The sequence below is a fragment of the Monodelphis domestica genome, chromosome 2, assembly GCF_027887165.1.
Source record: "Monodelphis domestica isolate mMonDom1 chromosome 2, mMonDom1.pri, whole genome shotgun sequence".
NCBI lineage: Eukaryota > Metazoa > Chordata > Mammalia > Didelphimorphia > Didelphidae > Monodelphis > Monodelphis domestica.
This window is the reverse complement of record NC_077228.1, coordinates 368560165-368579734: the sequence shown is the minus strand read 5'-3', so window position 1 is coordinate 368579734 and position 19570 is coordinate 368560165. Positions and strand designations below refer to the sequence as shown.

Genomic DNA, 19570 nt, shown 5'->3' with positions numbered 1-19570 from the left:
AGGATTATTTTGCAACGTGCATCTCCTAAGAAATAACCTTCGATTAAAGGTAGGAAGGAATTGGGGGAAGAGAGCAGGTGTATTAATGTTTTCTCGGGTGCACCAACTGAAACTGTGCTTAATCACACCCGAACAATTCAAACAATAGCCCCCAGAAAGCTTTTCAAGTTGTGAATCAGTGTGGGCGGTACAAAACATTTTTGGAGATCTATAACAATAGGTTTGCAGAAAGCCCCCCCCTAGAGAGATCTGAAGGGGGGGTGAAGTAAATGCGTAGTGGTAGAGCAAAAGAGTAGAGGGGGACAGGCAGGCAAGAGTGGGAGTGGGGGAGGGGAAGAGAAAGGAAGAGGAAAAAAATCATAGTAAAACAATAGAAAAGAAAATTAACCTTCGGCCATGTTGCCCCACGGGCCCTCGGCTCCAAACTCCAGAGATGAAAACTTTCCCTTTGGAACGAAGTGATCTTCTGCATCAGTCTAACATCTTGATTTTGAGCGATCACAAATTTAGCTCGCATGGTCTAATGTGCTTTCCCTCTTTTGATTTTTCCCCCCTTCTCTCTCCCTCAGTTTCTGGCCCCCTGAGCACACGTGACTTTGTCAATTACATGCTTTCTTGCTACTAATTTCACATCGGATCCTTAAGGGGTTGGCAAGAGGAAGAGATAACCAATCGCCATTTCATCTATGCTGACATCAAAATAATTTATGAATGAACAAGAACTGAAACATGTTATCTTACAGATTATTTGGAACACTTTATGGTAAATCAGGGGGCTAAAATTATGCCTCTCAAACACAATTCAGGTTTATTGTTATTCATCTATTTAGGCAAATAAGTCATATATTTGTACACGCATAGTCTAGGCTTTCTAAACAATTCTAAAAAAAAGCAACAACACGTAACTGAATGTAAGGAAGTTACACAATGGAACTAATATTAAATTTTTCTACCTACTAACTAGAATACTTAAAAGGTATAAGTTTGACTAGGATAAGTTATTTAATGGCTTGTCAGTTTAGAAGAAAAATACAATTGTTCAGATTCTAACTAATCAAAACAAATTATGTCTCCGCGATAACTCCGAACATTGGATATATCTACCTTTAACAGTAAGGGAAATTGCCCGAATCCCCTTTCTTTGATCCCCCTGAATAATTTCAAATTCAAATTAAAAGTCCACCAGAAACTTGATATCACCCTAATCCTGTGAAAATGTGTAGGGGTTTGGCATTTCGTAACATTTTTGGAGGGGATGAGTGAGAAATTGTACTTCACAGGTTTCTCCGCCATCTCTTTCCGGGGGAGGAGATGTGATTAATGACTTCCTAAATAAGAGACCAGTTTTCGAGCCTAGAATAAGAGTGAACCTCAATCAGAGGCGATTGTTCCCTAGGAACAGAGAGGAGGGAGGGAAAGGAGGAGGGGAAGAGAGAAGAAGGGAGGGGAGAAGAAAGGGGGAGGGGAAAGGGAATGAAGGGGAGTGGAAAAGGGGAAGGAGGAGGAGGGGAAGACTATGAAGAAAGGAGAATGGGAGGTGGAATGGGCAGGAAAAAGAGGAAAGTAGAGATAGGAGGAGCAGGAGAAAGGAGGTAATTAGGTATAATATTGACCAGGGCACCCACATTTTAAAGCTGCACCATTATTGGTGGAGTCAAATAGATGAACAATTTCTAACGGATTTGGTGGCCTCACTCTCAATGTAATTCCCTCTTAAACGTTGGACCGTTTATACTGCTTCAGCTATTGAAATGGTTAGTCTGGCATCAATACTACTGCATTTATGAAATATTAGGATAAAGACTTTGACATTAAACAGTTAGCCTAATATTTGTTTTACTTAATAATATTTCCCGTTTATTAATATCAAAACCACAAGTCCATTCTCCACCTCCCCCACTCCCACCCCCATTTTCTTAGATAAGCAGTTTACACAAAAACTACCCACTCTACTTCCCTTCAATAAGTTCCGGAGCTCTCCCCTCCCCCACCATACCCAGGCCACTCTTTCTACCTCTTAACTCACCCTCCTCAGCCTAACACACTCCTAACTCTTAAAGCTTAGTTTATAGCACAAGCTAAAATGTAGTTAGTTAATATAAGGACCACTGAAAAAAACATATTGGATTCCCATTACACCCCCTCTGTCCTATTTGGAAGACAAAAATGTGTGGCAATGTGTCCAGATCTGAAATGAAAATAATTTGTACTAAACTTTTAAGTAATTTTCAGTTGGGGGTGGGGGGTGCAGTGAAGGGGAGTGGCGTCTATTAGTCTGACCAGTTTAGGAATGTTCATTTGCTAGGTTTACTCTTTTTGTACAAAGTTTTCTACTTTTTTAATTTGTAAGGGATAAGGAGTTAGCTAAGGTGAAGGTGAAAAGGAACTAATTGCATAAAAATACGAGCAATCTGGCAACTGAAACAAGATTAAAAGTTTTAATTTCTTTGCATTCTCAAACTATACACTATTTTTAGAAAGGAAAGTCATTATATTACATTAAGTGGTTTATACATAACAAATAATTTGTACACCACAGATACTATTTCACATGAAAACATTTTGTATACTAGAAAGCTAAATTTTGATTCTTAATAAAACTACCTGATTCTCAAAACCTCAAGAAATAGTTCTTTAGGAAAAAAATCAAAAGGAAAATTCACAAAGCATTTCTGACAAAGCAATTTAATGTGTTAAAAAGTAACAAAACTCAAATCTTTGTAAAAAAAAAAGCGCTATCCAAAAATGCATAAAAATGGTGTTTTGTTAAGCATACCTTTATCTTCGGTCTTTCATTTTACCAGCATAAAAAAAAATTTAATAGTAGACTATTTCTAGGCAGAACTCAAATAATTTCCTAGTACTCAGATGTCTAATTCCTTTGTTTTGAGTTTGATGAAACTCAATTTGCAAAATGGAGTTGGGAGGGGGGACTAAGATTAAAATTGGCTAAGAAAAGACTACAATCACCGAAGACAGCTGAAGCACGTTTAATGCTATAGTTACAAGATACACGGACTTGCCCCGATTTGGGGGCCTCCAGTATTAGTGGAATTAAGGTAGGGTTCACTGGACTGGTCATTGGTGTCAGATGTTATCGACTCATTCATTTCCTGAGAGGGACATCGGCCTTTCAAGTTTTGTAGAAGGTAGAGCTCTTTTCAACTAGGAACTCTCAGAACCCCCCCCCCTAAAATTCATTCAGAAAGAATTGAAGGCAAATACACATACATACCTTTTAAAACACTCCCACACAAAAGAAAGTGGGCTTGGGAAATAATCCCAGTACTACTTGTTTTGCGGGCAGTCACTGTTATTTAAATCGATTTATTATATTGCCCCACCCCCAAAGAGATTTTCAGAGAGAAATTATTTTATAAATTGAACTCAATCTCTTGACGCTCATAGGGGGCTTCTTTGACACGAGAACGCCTTACAGCTCGACTTGAATACTTTCCAATTTGTCACCTTCCTGCAGTCTTCTGGATTTAATTTTTTTTTCATTTCCGACTATTTTAATACCTGAAAGAACTCGATTTTGACTCAAAACGCATGTTTTCTATCTAGGAGAGCCAAATTCTTGGTTAGTTTGATTTATCACAGTTCTTTCAAAATCCTTTGAAATAAAGATCAAGTAGCTATCTAGGAATCGTCAACGTGCTTTTTGAAAATTATAATGTAATAAAGACAAAGTGGGCTATGGATTTTGGTTATTCCCGATTATTTGGTTTTTCCATTTAAAACATGTGGCAGTGTCTTTTCTCAAAGTAGCCCAGCTGTTGTTTTTTCGTTTGTTTTTTCTTTTGTTGTGTTGCGTGGCGTTCTGCAATAGTACAGTGCTAGGAGACGAACAAGGTACCTATCACTGCTCAATCATTACTTTCAACTCTTCTCTGGTGCACTGTGACTTCTATTATAGGCAGAAACAATGCTCTGGTTCTTCTTAAAACTAGAGGGAGGGGCTCCTGCTCTCCTGCTAATAACTCCATCGGTTTTATCCTACCTCCAAAAAAACCTCGGTGTTTGCAGCCAATACAAGATCCTAGCTCTTCCTCCAACTACCCTCAAATCTTTTCTCATTCCGACTGACTGAGATGATCCCCCAGGGTCAAAGAAACCCACCGCCAGGAGTGGCAGGTTGACTTGCACTCTTCCTAGCACCTCTAGCTCCGGCTACTTCCTCTCCCCTTTCTCTAGCGGTTCACCTTTTCCTTTCTTCAGCTGCTATTGCTTCTCTTGATGTTGAGCAGTTCCAACAATTCTCCAAAGCTTCCTTCCCAAGAATCACTAGTGATCATTTCTCACTAATTAAACGACTTTCACATTTGGCCTCTTGCCCCTGCCCAGATGTACTCCGAAAAAACCCAACCTCAAACAAAAGAGTCCTTCTCTCCCTCCTGCCCTGCCCCCACCCACAATCACTAAGCAGAATTTACTACTTTTGCTTTATCTTGAGGTGTTCATCACCTAAAACCGGATCCTTTTATTCTTGAAATCCTGGGACGAACACAGGCACTTTAAGAAAACAACCTGAGGTAAGGCCAGGAAGAAGATGTTACATTAATAGGGAAAGAATTCAGCAGCAATGCCAAGAATGAAAATGACTAAACAACGATAACTGATACTGTATGAATCTCTACTACCATTAATTTGAAGTAAAAATACCACTTAAAGCTTTTGAGGGTTAATGGGAGAAAAAAGCGTCGGGGGGAAAAGAGATGGAGAGGAGAGAGGAAGTGAAAATGTTCTCCTTAAAAAGAGCCCTTCTTCCTGCGGCGTGATCTTTTCCCGCCTAAATGACGCCACAGCCAAAGCGTCCCTCCCGGAGACTCCCCCTCTCTGTCTCCCTTGTCCCAATGAGCATTTTGTGGGATTTCTAAGCAATTATCTTTTTAGAAAACCTTGTAATCATGAAGCCAAGTAAACAGTAATCAACGGAGAGGAGTATTCTAAGGGCATCAGTTGAGAGAACTGTTTATTAAGCAAAATTTCGTTTTCTTTCCTCTTTAACATCTTCTTCTGAAGGCAAAGTGACTAAATTTACCTGTAACTATTTGCCTAAACTAAGAATTTTACATATCATATTTTAAGAAAAACTGAATCAAACAATTTTCTTCAAACCTTTCCTTCATATATAATAGTTTGAGTCTGGGAAAATGCATTCTATTTGCACTCTTCTCGTTTCTCAAGAACAAGTGGAAGTGAGATCCCTTTATTTATAAGCACTTAATATAAAATAGTTCCATTAAATTGTTAATGAAAAAAATTAAGCAAAAAAAGGATAATTTAATCTCTAAAAAACAGAAATGACAAGCGTAATTTAATTTCTCTTAGAACCAAACTGAGAAATATCTTATGATTACTTTCACTCAAAATTTTCCAATTTCTGATCAATTACATTGAAAAATGTTTCAATATCTAATAGAAGGTTTAATTGTGTCTTAAAGCTTAATAATGAATTATCTTCAAATGGAGGTAAATGCATTTAAAAAAAGCTCTAAAATATATTCCAGATTTTCTCTACTTCCATACACACTGAACAACCAAAATTATTTGGAAGCATTCAAAGTTTATTTTTTTCATATTTGTGTTGGGAAAATGGAATGTTGTCAATAATTCTCACATTGGATATATATTGGAGGCATTAAATATCTTTATATGTTATGATTCATTAATTTTCTTTTTAAAAATTATGTAGAAAACCATATGAAACTAATGTATGTGTTATCAATTAAAATTAAGTTAAAATAAGGGGAAAGACAGTAAGACTCATTTTTTAAACTTAACTATGTCATATAAAATAATTAGCTGAAAGAGTCTGGCTTGTTAATAACATTATCTAATGGCTTATGGTAATTATTTTGAAATTCACACATGCTGAAAACAAGTTGAAATGTTAAGGGAAGAAAACAGGAAAGAAGAGAAAACCAATGCCTCAGATAATAAAGACCTTAAGAAACATGGAAGAAGCCTGATTTAGTTAAAAGAGACTTAAAAGTGAGTGATGACCTAGGTTTTAATCCTATTTACTGCATCACTTTGGTTAAATCAATGAACTTTTCTGGCCCTCAGTATCATCATCTGTAAAAGGAAGGTGTTCAACTAAGAGATTTCTAAAGTTCCCTGTCAGTTCTAAAATTCTATTATTATGTTAATACTGGGAATACAGTATATATATATATATACACACACACACATATATATATAGCCTACCGACAAATTAACAATTTGGGTTATAACTTTATTAGCACTATTTTCTAAATTGATGAACAGTTTAAGGGATTCTCTAGAAATCTCACTTAGAACATACTTTCTTCATCATGAGTCATATTACATTTACATTATATATTTTAAATATATCAATTTAAATATGTAAATACAAAATACATCTTAAATATATCAGACTTTTCCTGCTCAGTTCTCAGGAAAGCAAACAATAAAGCAAAAACATTTTATTAATTAAAACCCTATAGCTGCTCTTTGGAATTTCCTTTTTAATGATGATTTTCCATGCTACCACATTAGAGGATATAAACAAAACAAAATAAAACACAACAAAATAAAACAGAAAAGAAAACCCAAAAAAGAAAAACTCTGCCATCTTTTAAGTAGGAAAAGAAACATTTGTATCAAATGCTCAACTCTAAAACATTAGATTCCTTAACACCTAGAATCATTACATCTCTTGGTGTTCATTAATTCATTTTTGCTAATTAATTTGATAAACCAGTCAAAGGAACTATCACAAGAGATAACCTCCCTTTAATTGCACTTGTGTTTGATGCTTTCACTCACTGCTGGCCCATAGCACTACGGTTATGGCTTGTAGAAGTGGAACTGAGTTTATCTGGAGAAGTCAGACAAATTCATCAAGCATATTATCATAAACTGAAATTTCTCTTGTATGAATAAGCATTACATATAATTTGTTATTTCTAGAATACAATAATTACTATTTCTGTGGCACTTTAAAGTTTGCTAAGTATATTCCTAACAACCCTGTAAAGTAGGATCTTTATCCCCATTTTATAGATTGGACAACTGAGGTTTTAAAAGGTTGAAGTGATTTGCTCATTCCATAAATAGAGAGTAATATGAACTCAAGCCAGCATTTAAACTTAGACTTCTGACCTTAGTCAAGTGCTTTTTGCACTAACACATGTTGCTTCTCAATACAACAAAGTGTACAAAAATCAAGCTTTACATTCATTTACACCAGCCTAATCATAATGAAGAGCACAGCTTCCTTTTATTATAGTTATGTTCTATCACGTTTTTATTTATTTTGCTAAGTATTTCCCAATTATATTTAAGAGCACAAATTCTTAAAAATAAAATGGTCTCTTGCTTCAACTCTGCCCCTTAGAATTTGTAGCTCCCTTAAATGATAAGTGTACCTAGTATAGGAGGTCTGCCCCATTTATTAGTACCCTCTGCATTGAAAAAGTTTTGTATTTCCTTTGTACCTGTTTTGTATTTGCTTGTCTGAATACAAGTTGTCTAATACCCCACAATGTAAACTCCTTGAGAATAGAGACTGTTTCTCTTTGGTCTTAGCACTCCTAAACTCTAGCCTACTGCCTGGTATACAGTAGATGCTTAACAAATGCTTGTTGAACTTTCTCTAAGTCTGGAAATGTTTACCTTAATATATGCGTTAAAATTTTGGGTTGTTTTTTTTTTCAAGTTGGGCCAAATTACTTGCCAATTCACTTTTCTAGTTTAATTACAACCTGGTATAATGGAATCTTGCCGCCAAAAAGCTTGGGTTCAACATCTGCCATCCGCCTCTGAAATGTTGAATTATATAGAGAAGTGACTTAATCCCTTTGAATTTTAATTTTCTCATTTGTAGGACAAGATTGATAATAATACTGGCAACATCTTACCTAAGGAAAGTGCTTTTTTCATCTTTAAAATTCTACATAAATGTGATTTGAAAAGTGATATGAAAAATGCTTTCTTAGATCTATTAACATTTTGAATATTTATCTTGAAGTCTTTGTATGCAAGTTTGGCAATTGGAATACTAATTTCCAAAAATAGTAGGATTTCAATTGGTTCAAAGGCTAGGCGAGCCAAATATTGTTAAATTTCAGTGTGAGTATTTACTCACCACCACCCAGAGAGCTGGTTGTTAAATATTAACAAGCATCCCCTTAGTTGTAGCCCTTAAGTTTTTAGGAAGGAGATATGGGAATTCCTATAAATGTTAAGAACCTTGAGTACAAGTGCGTATCACAGACTTCAGAGCTGGACAGGATCTGAGAGATAATATGATTGTAGATTCCAAGCTAGACAGGACCTCAAAGATTACTCTTCCAACCCCTTCATTTTGCTGATAAAATAGGTCTAGGAAGTTAAAAGTCTTGATGAAGGTCACATAGAAAATAAAATTAGGAGATACTATATTTAAATTGTGTACTGTGGTATCCAACCTACTACTCCTTCCCACTATAAGAGAATATCATAATAAGGGAAGAAGGAGAAATATTCAAAGCTGTAATTGCTAATTAGCTGAAAAAATTCATGCTAAGTTCATGAAAAAATTCAGCTAAGTTAAACACTAAAAAACAAACAAAAACTAACCTGGGCTTGAAGAAACCTTCTGGAATGACCTCATCATCTTCTGAGGAACCTGAAATTAGAGAGTTCAAGTCAGAACTTTATTCATTCTACCAGTGCACCCTATTTAATTGCCTCTTCCCCAACTTAACGGCTCATTATAAGGCCATAAAATGTCAAGGCTTTGACTCTGTGAAGTGACCTGTAAACTTTTTAACTGTTTAAGACTTACCTAGCTCATCAAATCCACAATTAGATAACCAATTGGTATAACAATCAAACTGGGAATGCAGCACCTTGCCTTGCATTTTCCAGTTAAAAGGAATTGTGTAAACAAGGTTCTTTAATTTGGTTTTTATTTTATTAGCACTATACAATTAATGATGTGGTCAAAAGACACAAATTACCTAAAAAATCAAAACTGTTTTCTCCTTACTTATTAACTAATAATTATTTATTATATTATTATAATATTATATTTCATTTCAAACAATAATTCAATAACTTACAAGTTTAACATGTGTATAGCTCAACACAGAATAAATAGCTGGCATTTTATATAGTGTTATAAGATTTGCAAAATGCTTTAAGTGGATTTCCTAATTAAAACTCAGTATTAAAGATGAGGTTGGTAGCGCAGGTTTTATCTTTGTTTTTAATAGATGAGAAATCTAAGACACTCAAAGGATAAGGGTCTGGCTCCTGGTTACAACATATCAAATGATAGCAACCATATTTGACTTTTATTTCCTTTCAAACACATTTTAAAAGAAATCTATTGAAAATCCAAGTTTTTTTACATACTACCCAAACTGGATGTCACAATTCCTTTTATATATTTTAAAAGAAAAATTCTACCTATTAGGTGACAGTAATAAATTATCCAAAGATATTAACTGTATACTATGCAAAATTTGAAAAAATAAAAAATTATTATTCTAAAACTGGGAACAAGTTTATTAATGTAATAGAACTAGTGTAATTTAGAGTACATTTTCCATTGTGTCCAATGTAGAAGACATCACAGTCCAATAAAATGTGCTCCCTCCCTTCACTCTCACTTCCTAAAAGCCATTCAGCAATAAGGAATAGTAAATGGCAAAAAGCACTCAGGATGGTTATTGCACAATACTTTTTACTCAGGTTGTAGAGTTCATTTAAGACACAGAAAATTATTTTGTTTGAACATGCACAAGCTCACCTTCTCCAGCCATATATGTTTTTTCCTCCCTTTGCTTGATTTTAAAACATTATTTCTACTATTTCAACTCCTCAAAGAAAGAAACCATTTTTGTAGCATCTTTGGGTGTCTATCTTACCAAGGAAAACAGAGGCTTTTCCAAGTGCAGAGAGGTATACTAAATGTTGACCCAGGACTCTTTCTATAAAGGGTGACAATTCCTCTCCATAAAAGTTTGAAGCAAAATGTGAATAGAAGGTTTCTGAGTCTCAAACCAATATAGATTAAATCCTTCTCAGTTTATCCCTGGTCTTTTAACAGCAAAAGATGGGCCAGTCTATAGTAAACTATTCTTTTCTCTTTTAAAATATAGTATTGTATTTGAACATAGCCTCTTTCCATTTTGAAATTAATTTAACCCTAGAATTATTAACAAGGGAATCTCACTATGATTTCTGTGTTATGCTTATAACTTAGAAAACTTTTTAATGTGACCTTTATAATCATAAGTAGGTTGAAGAAAGCAAACCCATTTGAAACAGACATTAAAATTATTAAATTATTGAACTTCAGTGTTCTTTCAGCAAGATATATTAAATAGAAAACTACCAGTCAGTCTTTTGAGATTCACACTCACCACAAAATTTAAAAGTAAAAATTAAAAGTTTTTGAAATCCCAAAATGTACTGAATACATTTAATAATAACATTCACTATTTTTTACCTTATTTACTTAAAAGATAGTTTATGGTTTAAATATTTGTACATGTTTTATTTCTAAGTAAATATCTGATCTTACATAGAAAAATGTTATGATTTGAGATCTTAACCAAAATATTAAAAATGTAAATAACCAATAACTTTTCAATTATTTATGCAAATATAGGTATGGTTTACTGCTACATGTGATGTGATGTACTTTCTTTTTTAAATACACAGAACTACTTAGGTCTGCACAAATTCCTATGATTTACATTAATCCTTTAAATTATATAACAAGATTTTTTCATCATGGTAGATATTTTAATTTTCTATGAGATGTATTTGCATTGATGCATTACTTTCAGACCTGAAGTATGTATATCATAGTGTTGAAAATATGCAGTATAATTGGCTAACACTTGATACTTTGCATGTACATGAGCATTATTTTATATGGTTACTACAGTGGCAGTATTTAATATTATTAAATTTTATTATCAAATGCTAATGTCTAATGGCGATTTTTGTTTCCAGGAACACCAGTAAAAATATACCAAGTAGAAACCAGTTCTGCAAACAGCAAAAAAGCATTTAGTATCTTCAAGGAAAAGGGAATACCCAAGAAACAAATTATTTCATGATAAATGTCAAAAACCAGAATTTCTAAAATCATTTTGAACAATCTTTAGGAGGGAAGGGTTTTAACTAACAACAGTATTTTCCAGAATAAGGTAAATGCATGTGCCAAAAATCTGGTTTTGGTGACTAATTATTAACTGTCACCATATCAAATAATAGAATTAAAAACATATTTTCCTGGCCAAAATATTAAAAAAGAATACAACCTTTTACATATGAAATGGCATAACAAAAGTATTCAAAAAGAAAAATACAAAGCACACCATTCATTAAAATGTTAATTTAAGTTTAAAATAATTAAGCATGGTCTATAAGCATACTTTGGAGAATACTAGAAAGAATTAATATTTGCACTTAATGGGAACTGTTGCTCTTCCTACCAAAAAAGTTCATACATTTAGTTAGAAATGTAAAGATGTTTTTAAATATTTAATGTATATGCAAGTACATGTTATAATAAGTTTCAATTGCCATAATGCAAATTATTCATTATACAATAGCTGTCATTTTCAAGTCTGACTTTTTAAAAATTTATTTTGTAAAATTATAATCCATATATTCATTATTCTCTTGTTGAAGAGTGAAAACTGAACTGCATTTAGATACAACTGAAAATATCATTTGATAGCCATCATAGACACAGAATGGTAACTTACACAAAAGGGTGACCTTGTTTGTTAGGAATGTGATGTGTGAAAGAAATAAGGAGTAACTTAAATGTTAAAGCAGTGGACTGTCTTGATTATTCTTTATTTTTAACATATTTTCCCTATAGATTTAGATAATTACTTTACTTTGAAAAAGAAATAGGAAGGGTATAAAAATTATTGGTACTTTGAAATGCTGAAAATTTCTGAAAACTCATTCCAGGGGTACATTCATTTTTATCTTTCAGAAGTATTTGCTTTCCATCTATATCATGTAAAGCATTTAATTGCAAATAATAGTGATATTTGTAGAATTGGTGAATTACCACATAAAATTTAATTTTCTTGACAGCTCTACAAATTTGATTTCAGTTAATCTGACATAAGATATGAATACCTCTGAAAACAGGTCTTGCTTTTAAATTGTGGTTATGAATAAGAGTTTGCTGGAAAATAAAGGCTTACTCTCCAGGAAACTGAATCTAAGTCAACAGGCATATTTAAAGAAATTGCCCAAGGCATAAATGATCATTTGATAGTCATAATTCTCTTTTAACTTAAATTTGTATGTTAAAATGCAAATGGGCTTACACAGTTGGTTTTGCTCATGCAAATGTTTTGCATTTTTCACCACAAGAAACAATAGTTTTATATGATAAAGCTTCCAACTGAGTAATTGTTCAGATCACTGGGAGTAGAGGTAAAATGAGACAAAGAAAGAAGTGTTAGATTTCTAAGATAAAGGGCAAAATAAATGCAAAAATCCCTTTTTAAAAAATAGCTAGTACATTTGAAGATCAAATTTTAAATTAAGTAGCCTTTTGGAAAATAATAACAAAAAAAGTTGCCAAGTAAAATTAGAAATAATTTCATTGAATTGCCAAGTTAACAAAAATATTTTGTTTTGCACATAATTTTGTTCAAGTGTTATTTTGATTCTTATTGACACATGAAATGAATAAGTAATTGAGAACCACTTTTTTATTAACATGAAATGAACAAGTAAATGAGAACCACTTTTAATGTACTCAAGCATTTTCCATAGACATTTTATATATAAAAAGTTTTCATTATCTCATCTTGATTTCACTGACAATGTATACAGCAATAATTATTTATCACATTAATAAATGTCAAGGTTGTAACTAGCTGACATAATGTGTTAAAAATGGTCCTGTACACTTTATTTGTTTTTTAAAGCTATAAATAATAACTATGCAAAATACTTTCTTTTAAATATTTTGGTAAGTCCTAAATAAAACAATGTGAAAGAATCAAGAAATAAATGTTGATTAAAAAAAGAGAACATAAAAGCTATGGTATTCTATCACTTAAAATGTCATCCACAAATTATATATCATATATATGGAGATTTAAATAATGATATCTTAATTTCAAGTTTTACTTTTTGAAATTAAGGAATGATTTAGACTTTATCCTCTTAGAAATAAGACTTGAGAACTTTAAATCCACTGTTAGACTATAAATATTCTCTAGTATATGTTGCAAAATATTTTCTGTAATTATAATTGATCATTTAACACTACCAACCTCTTTTCTGTATAATTAAGCTTTTGTTCAGCTAAGAAAAAAACAACTAGAAACTGATTGCTTGAAAATGAGCTGCATGACCTTTGTCCTGGTTTATCACCTTTGACCTTTAATTTGATGATCCTGCATATCAACTCCTCCTATTTTTAGAAGTAGAATGTCAATAAAATTGTGTTTAAAAATTTACTACCTTCGTATTAAAAGGTTTAATTCATTATAATTTGCTTTTCAAGTAATCTTTCTATGTTAGCATGAGTCCAAAAAGTGAACAACATATCTACACTGTTAAATTTTGTTTCTAGGTAAATAAACATAGTGGAATCTCCTGACTTGTAAATATTAAAGCAGAGAAAAAACTTGTATTAAAGTTATATTTACTTTCTTCTACCTTTAACAGTTTCATTTATTGTTAGATACTGAATGAAATGTCCTACTTCATAGATGATTTCCTAATTTAAATTAATTTTGGAGATGATGTTTTTGAGATACCTTTGATATCTTTTCAAAATCTTATCCAGCAGGAGAAATTAGCAAAAACAAAAACTCATCCTTAAATTCATAGTCTCACAATTAAGAATGTGAAATTTTCATATAGGGTCATTACATCTTCAAGTGACAGGTTTCAGAACAAGAAAAAACCCCAATATTGATCCCATTGATTTTATTGACCCCTCTCAATATCAAAATGATATAGTAAATTGACATATTTTCAGTGTGATCAAATTTGTTCATCATAGTCACTACATTGATGCATGGTTCAACAGAGATAAAAGAAATACAGATATATACACACATACATACACATATGGGATATGCAAGATAAATGTGTGAATATGTATGTATGTGTGTGTGTGTGTATCTTACTACAGTTATTGTACCATCTGAATCTCCATAGAACTTTAGACTGTTTTCAGTTGGATTTAGTAGTGATCAATATGGCTGGCTGTCTTGATTCAGCACTCCGGTCAGCGACATCATATAATGTCATTATGTCATAGGAGGAGCTCCTCCACAATACCACTATACATGTATGTGAATGAATTTTCTAAATAAATGGTAGTTTGTATAAAGTACAACTGTCTGGAGATGCATATCAATTTAAAACACTTAAAAAGTAAATAATCACCATTGATGTCCTTGTTGAGCCAGTGACTTATTTTATAAAATTTAAATTAAAAAAATTACAAGTAATCTTTACTAGTAAAGAAAATATCTTCTCTATAAAAATAATAATCAGTTTTTACATACTTAGCCTTTGAACAGTAAACCTTTCTGTTTTCTCCTCCATCCAATTTCTTCCTACTCCCTTCTTCTCCTCCAAATGACACATCATATTTCTGGATCATAGGACTATAAAAGAAAATTAAAGTCTACTCCAGAAAAACCTCCCAAAACAAACAAACAAACATCCTCTGGCTATCTTTACCTTGCCATGGGAATAAGCAGTTTAAAATCTAATTACAGCTCATCATTTAATCCTATATATTTTTATTCAATTAAAACATGGGCCTAGGAAAAAAAGATAATTTCTTGTTAAGTATTTTCTAACATAACACAATCTGATACATGTGTATAACAACTTAATCAGTTTTAGGGAGATATTTTCCACATCTGAAGCATATTTTACATGTTTGTCCTAAAATTTATGTTTCTTAATCTTTAATTGGAAACTACCATAGCAATATTTTTCATACAGCAGAAAACTTAAATTATCAGTAGTATGAATTATCTTATTCTCCAACAGATAAACACTGTTTAATGTTATCTTTGTGCACAGTATAGAAAAAAAAAATTACAATCAGTGTATTTACCAGAGTTCTTGGTGGAATTTGAACATTTTATATTCTGAATATTTATATTGTTACATAAATAAAAAACAGCAATTTTAAGAGGGATACATTAGAATATTAGCATTTTAAAACTCATCACACACTGCTACACTTACAAAATCATGGTTAACTGTATAATTTTTCCAACAACTAGTACAAAATTTTCATTCTCAATGTTCATCATGTTTTCATGTATTCATCATGATTCCAACATGTATTACAACAGAATGTAAGAAAAAAAAACAATTCCAGTCTTGCAATTATTAACAAAAAGTAAATTATTTAAATATCTAACAAATTGAAATAGTTCTACATAATGACAATCTGTAGGGTAGGCAACATGTGATAGCTGCAACTGTTTGTCCTGTTTCCTTAAATTCTGGTGACAATTTATTATGAAACAATGATGATAAAATTTCCAAAAGAATTGAAATTTCAAAATAAACTATTTTATTTATTGTCCCATCCCCCCTTTAAGTGTCAGAAAGAGGCCATGTGCCAGTTTAATTCCTAAAGCCCTTTACATACAATGGATTACCTTATTTCACACATGCTGAGATAAAGAATTAAAGGAGACAAGCTCTGCTCCAAAATATAAGAAGTGTTTAATTGTTAATTTGTTTAATTTTGAAGACTGATCATTTCAATTTAAAAAATATTTGCCCTAATCTTACTATTAAATAATTTACCAGCTAATCTGGAGCTGATAACCAAGGCAAGCATTTGACAGAATTTCAATCTTAGGAAAAACCTTTGAAAGATTTTCTAAAATTGAATAAAATTCTGATATTTTAAAAGTCTACCTTTGGACTTAATAATTTTTTTCAAGTAGTAATAGATGTCTAAATGGTTTGTTGTTATCCTATTGTCTATTTAAACACATAAATTATCAGCACAAGGAATGAAATATGGAGCATTTTCATGACCACAATAAAAATCCATTTCAATTGTCACCTTCCTCTAGTAACAGTATAATTTAAAATTACTCATAACACTAATTCACAAAATAAAATTGCCAATTTTTCTGTTATGGACACTTTCACAATGTTCATGAGTAGAAAACAAAAATTTCATTGATTTTAAATGCAATTTATTTTCCCTTATATTGCATTCCATTAACAATACAGTTGTTGAAATAAACATCTTCACAGATTTATGTCTACAAAGGAATGTAATAGTCTCCGGTATTCTTACAGAATCTATATGTATCAGGGGGAAAAAACACAGAAAGAACTGAGGGGAAATTCAAAGAAACACAGGGAGTGACCTAAGATTTCATTCTGTGTTACATGAAACAATTCAAAATGGCGGACTTACTATTACTTACATTTAAGAAATCGGCTTATGAGAAAAGGAAATAAGCATAATATAAAATGCTTCCTAAAAAATACTGAATAATTACCGACGTTCAATTAAAAAAAAAACAGTTTGGAAAGCACAAATCCTCAGAGAGCATCCGTATTCAATGCGTTCAAATCAGTAACATCTTGCAAGCATGCCATTTCTTCTTTAGCTTTCTCCTTTTGAAACCAATTCAAAATCCGGTTTCATCTTCCTCCCAGTCTCCCAAGTCCTTTATTTTAATTCATGCATTTACATCTCCTATACGTTGCGCATAAATTTTTCCCAGCCGCTTTCTGATACAAAGCAGATCTATTTGTAAGGAGTGAGAATAAAGAGATGGGCTGGACGCCCCCTGGTGTCCAGTCGCTGTAATGTCACTGCAAATCCCTCCAAGTAGAGGCTTTACTTTGACCTGGGAGTTAGTAAGTTAATGAAATCTCTTTGGTTCTCACTGGTACCATCATCTCGATGCTTCCAAAGCTCAAATGAAGTTTCAAATGTCTGCCTCATTCTCCCGAAATACTTCTCTTTTCCCTTCTCTTTTCCTTCCTCTTTTCCCCATCATTTCCCTCACCCCACCTCCTGGCCCCCGGCCCCCGCCCCTTTCTTTCCAAAAGAAATTAAGCAGCCCCACACCCTTCTAAAGATGTTGCACCTTAGGCTGCGAAAGGGACGGCATTGAAGCTGTAACTTTACAGCTGCTCTCATACAACATCTGTTCTTCCAGCAGCAGCCCAAAGCCCAGAGGTGCAAGTAAAGAAGGGGAAAAAAAAGGTGTGAACCCGGAAGTACATCGACCCACGCAGCATATTTAATGACAACACAAGGGCAATAAATCAGGAGGGGGAAAGAACCATTTCAACGCTTGGGCAGATTTGTCACTTTTTTTTTTAATGGCGATCCCCGCCCCCGCCCCCTTCGCCCTTCCGTTCATCCTTCTCTTTTGGGTCTTCCATTCTCCTTTTCGAGCTGCCCACCTCGACGCGACTCACGTGCCAAACTCTACAGCCTGAGAATGTACGCGCGTGCACACACACCACACACCCCCCACGCGCGCGCACACACACACGAACACACTTAGTCACAGACATAGCGACTAGGGCGGAGGGGGTAGTGGAGGAGGGGGCAGAAGAGGAAGAAGAGGAGGAGCAGGAGGAAGAAGAGGAAGAGGAGGAGGGCGGGTAAATGGTACTGCTTACCTCCCGGGCCTCATGGTCGCGCTGCTAACTCTGTGTGTCAGTGTTTGCGTGCGTGTTTGTGTATCTGTGCGTATCTGTGTGTGCGTGTAATTCGGGAGGACTGGGGTGGGAGGAAGGAGCCCGTATTTTAATCCCTTCCAGAGAGGAATGAAGAGGGGCGATTGAAATAGGACTAGGGGAAGTCGAGGGGTGGGGATGTCAAAGGGTAGGAGAATTGGTGCGGGCTGAGGACTGAGGCCAGTAGGGTCAATAGTACATCGTGAGGCGGGGAAGAGAGAAGCGAAAGCGGCTCAAGGCTGCGGAGCTCTGCATCCGCTGTCACCGCTGCCGCCGCCGCCGATGCTGCTGCCGCCGCCGCCTGGAGAGGGGCGGGCAGGCGGACAGGCTGGCAGGGAGTGGAGGGGGAGGAGGGCCAGGGAGTCAGTCAGGAGGAGGTTGTGAGACGCGGCGGCAGCACCAGACACTAACAGCTCGAGCTCTGCGTCAGGCAGCGGCACGCGCACACCTGCCCACCGCCCGGCCCAGCCTCTTGATTGGCTGTCTGGAAGGGGCGCGCGAGATTGAAGTCTCTCCATTCATTCTTTTGGGCTGGGAGAGTTAGCGGGGTGGAGGCGGGCGGGATTAAGGAGTTTGCGGGTGGAGCACCGGCGGTCTCCTATTTCTCGTTTTCTCTGTCTCAATTAATTTGTGTCTCTCTGACCATGTTTCTGTTTTTCTTTCTCGGCCTCTTTCTGTCTCTCTCCCCACCCCCCACCCTCAAGAAGATACACACGCACCCTGGTCTGATGCCACAGCCCGAATGCCCACCTGAGAATGAGTTTCTGAGAAGCAGCCTGGTATGATGGAGCTGTTTGGAGTTTGAATATCAGAGCTGTTATCTAATAGGTGTGTATTACTTTGGGTAAATTATAGGCCCTCCTTGAACTCCTTTCTTCATCTGTAACAATATGGGTTAATCTTGCACTAACTATCCTATAAAATTACTGTAAAGAACTATAAAAATGTAATTTATTACTAATACTTTCCCCTTTTTTTCAAGATTAATTTTTTAAAAACCAGGATAGTAATATATAGGCATTATATAAAACAAAAGTATACATATATATAATATATAAAATATGTGCAACCTGTTCTCATTTTCCATTCATTTCAGTAAGAGCAAAAATAACTATATTAAGAAGATTGCTCCTTTAAGGGAAATTACTCACTTTTAAACCCTGCTCAATGCAAAATGTCCTTTATGAATTTAATATATAAATGCATTATAGTATTGGGGAGGCACACTACTCATGTACTGTTTTATATTTTAAAATTAGGAGGTAACTATTATACAAATTAGTATATTATATAGTAATAATATAGTTATAGTAATGTATACTGTGCAATACTTTAAAATCTAGCTCTGGAAAGAACCAAAAGACCCTTAGTATCATTCTCTTATTTTACAGATTATTATATTAAGGCTCAAAGAAATTGTGATTTTTCCAAGGTTGCACCAGTGCTAACCAATCTTAATGTCTTTATACTTCAAAGCCAGCAGTCTTTCCACTGTTTCTACTCAATTTTGGTTCAATTCAATTCTTCCAATATAATTTTAAGCAACTTCCATGTGAAAGGTATTGTGTTGGGTGCTAGAGACATAAGGACAAAACAAAGCAAAATATTCAACAACTTGTCCCTTCTTTGAAGAGCTTATATACTGGGATATACATGTACCTGGGTAAGTAAAATGGAGGGTAGAGAGTTAATTAGGGCAACAGAGAAATCAAACAAAAAGTTCAGGAATGTTTGAGAAGGGAGAGAGCACTAATTCTTCTAGAGGGAAGATTTCAAAGAGAAGGTGCTAAAATTTTAAAGAAAGATAAGGCTCCTGAAAGACTGGAATGGAAGTCATTCAAGGCATAGGGAACAGGCA

The 19570-nt window shown here is 34.3% G+C and overlaps 1 protein-coding gene across 6 annotated transcripts in view; it reads right to left on the bottom strand.

Annotated features, from left to right (window-relative positions):
* Positions 1-17953, bottom strand: part of LIN28B (lin-28 homolog B) — a 140630-nt gene extending 122677 nt beyond the window's left edge. For 3 of the 6 annotated variants that reach the window (XM_007484373.3, XM_007484375.3, XM_007484377.3), the window contains exons 1-2: positions 17656-17953; positions 8590-8638 (exon numbers count right to left, since the gene is read on the bottom strand). In XM_007484373.3, coding sequence (XP_007484435.1) covers positions 8590-8626 — 37 coding nt within the window. In that variant the 5' untranslated portion in view covers positions 8627-8638; positions 17656-17953. Of the gene's footprint in view, positions 1-388; positions 1297-8589; positions 8639-17655 lie in introns of those variants that run through there. The other 3 variants (XM_056818628.1, XM_007484376.3, XM_007484374.3) reach the window with 3 other exon arrangements.
* Positions 17954-19570: the final 1617 nt, after the last annotated feature.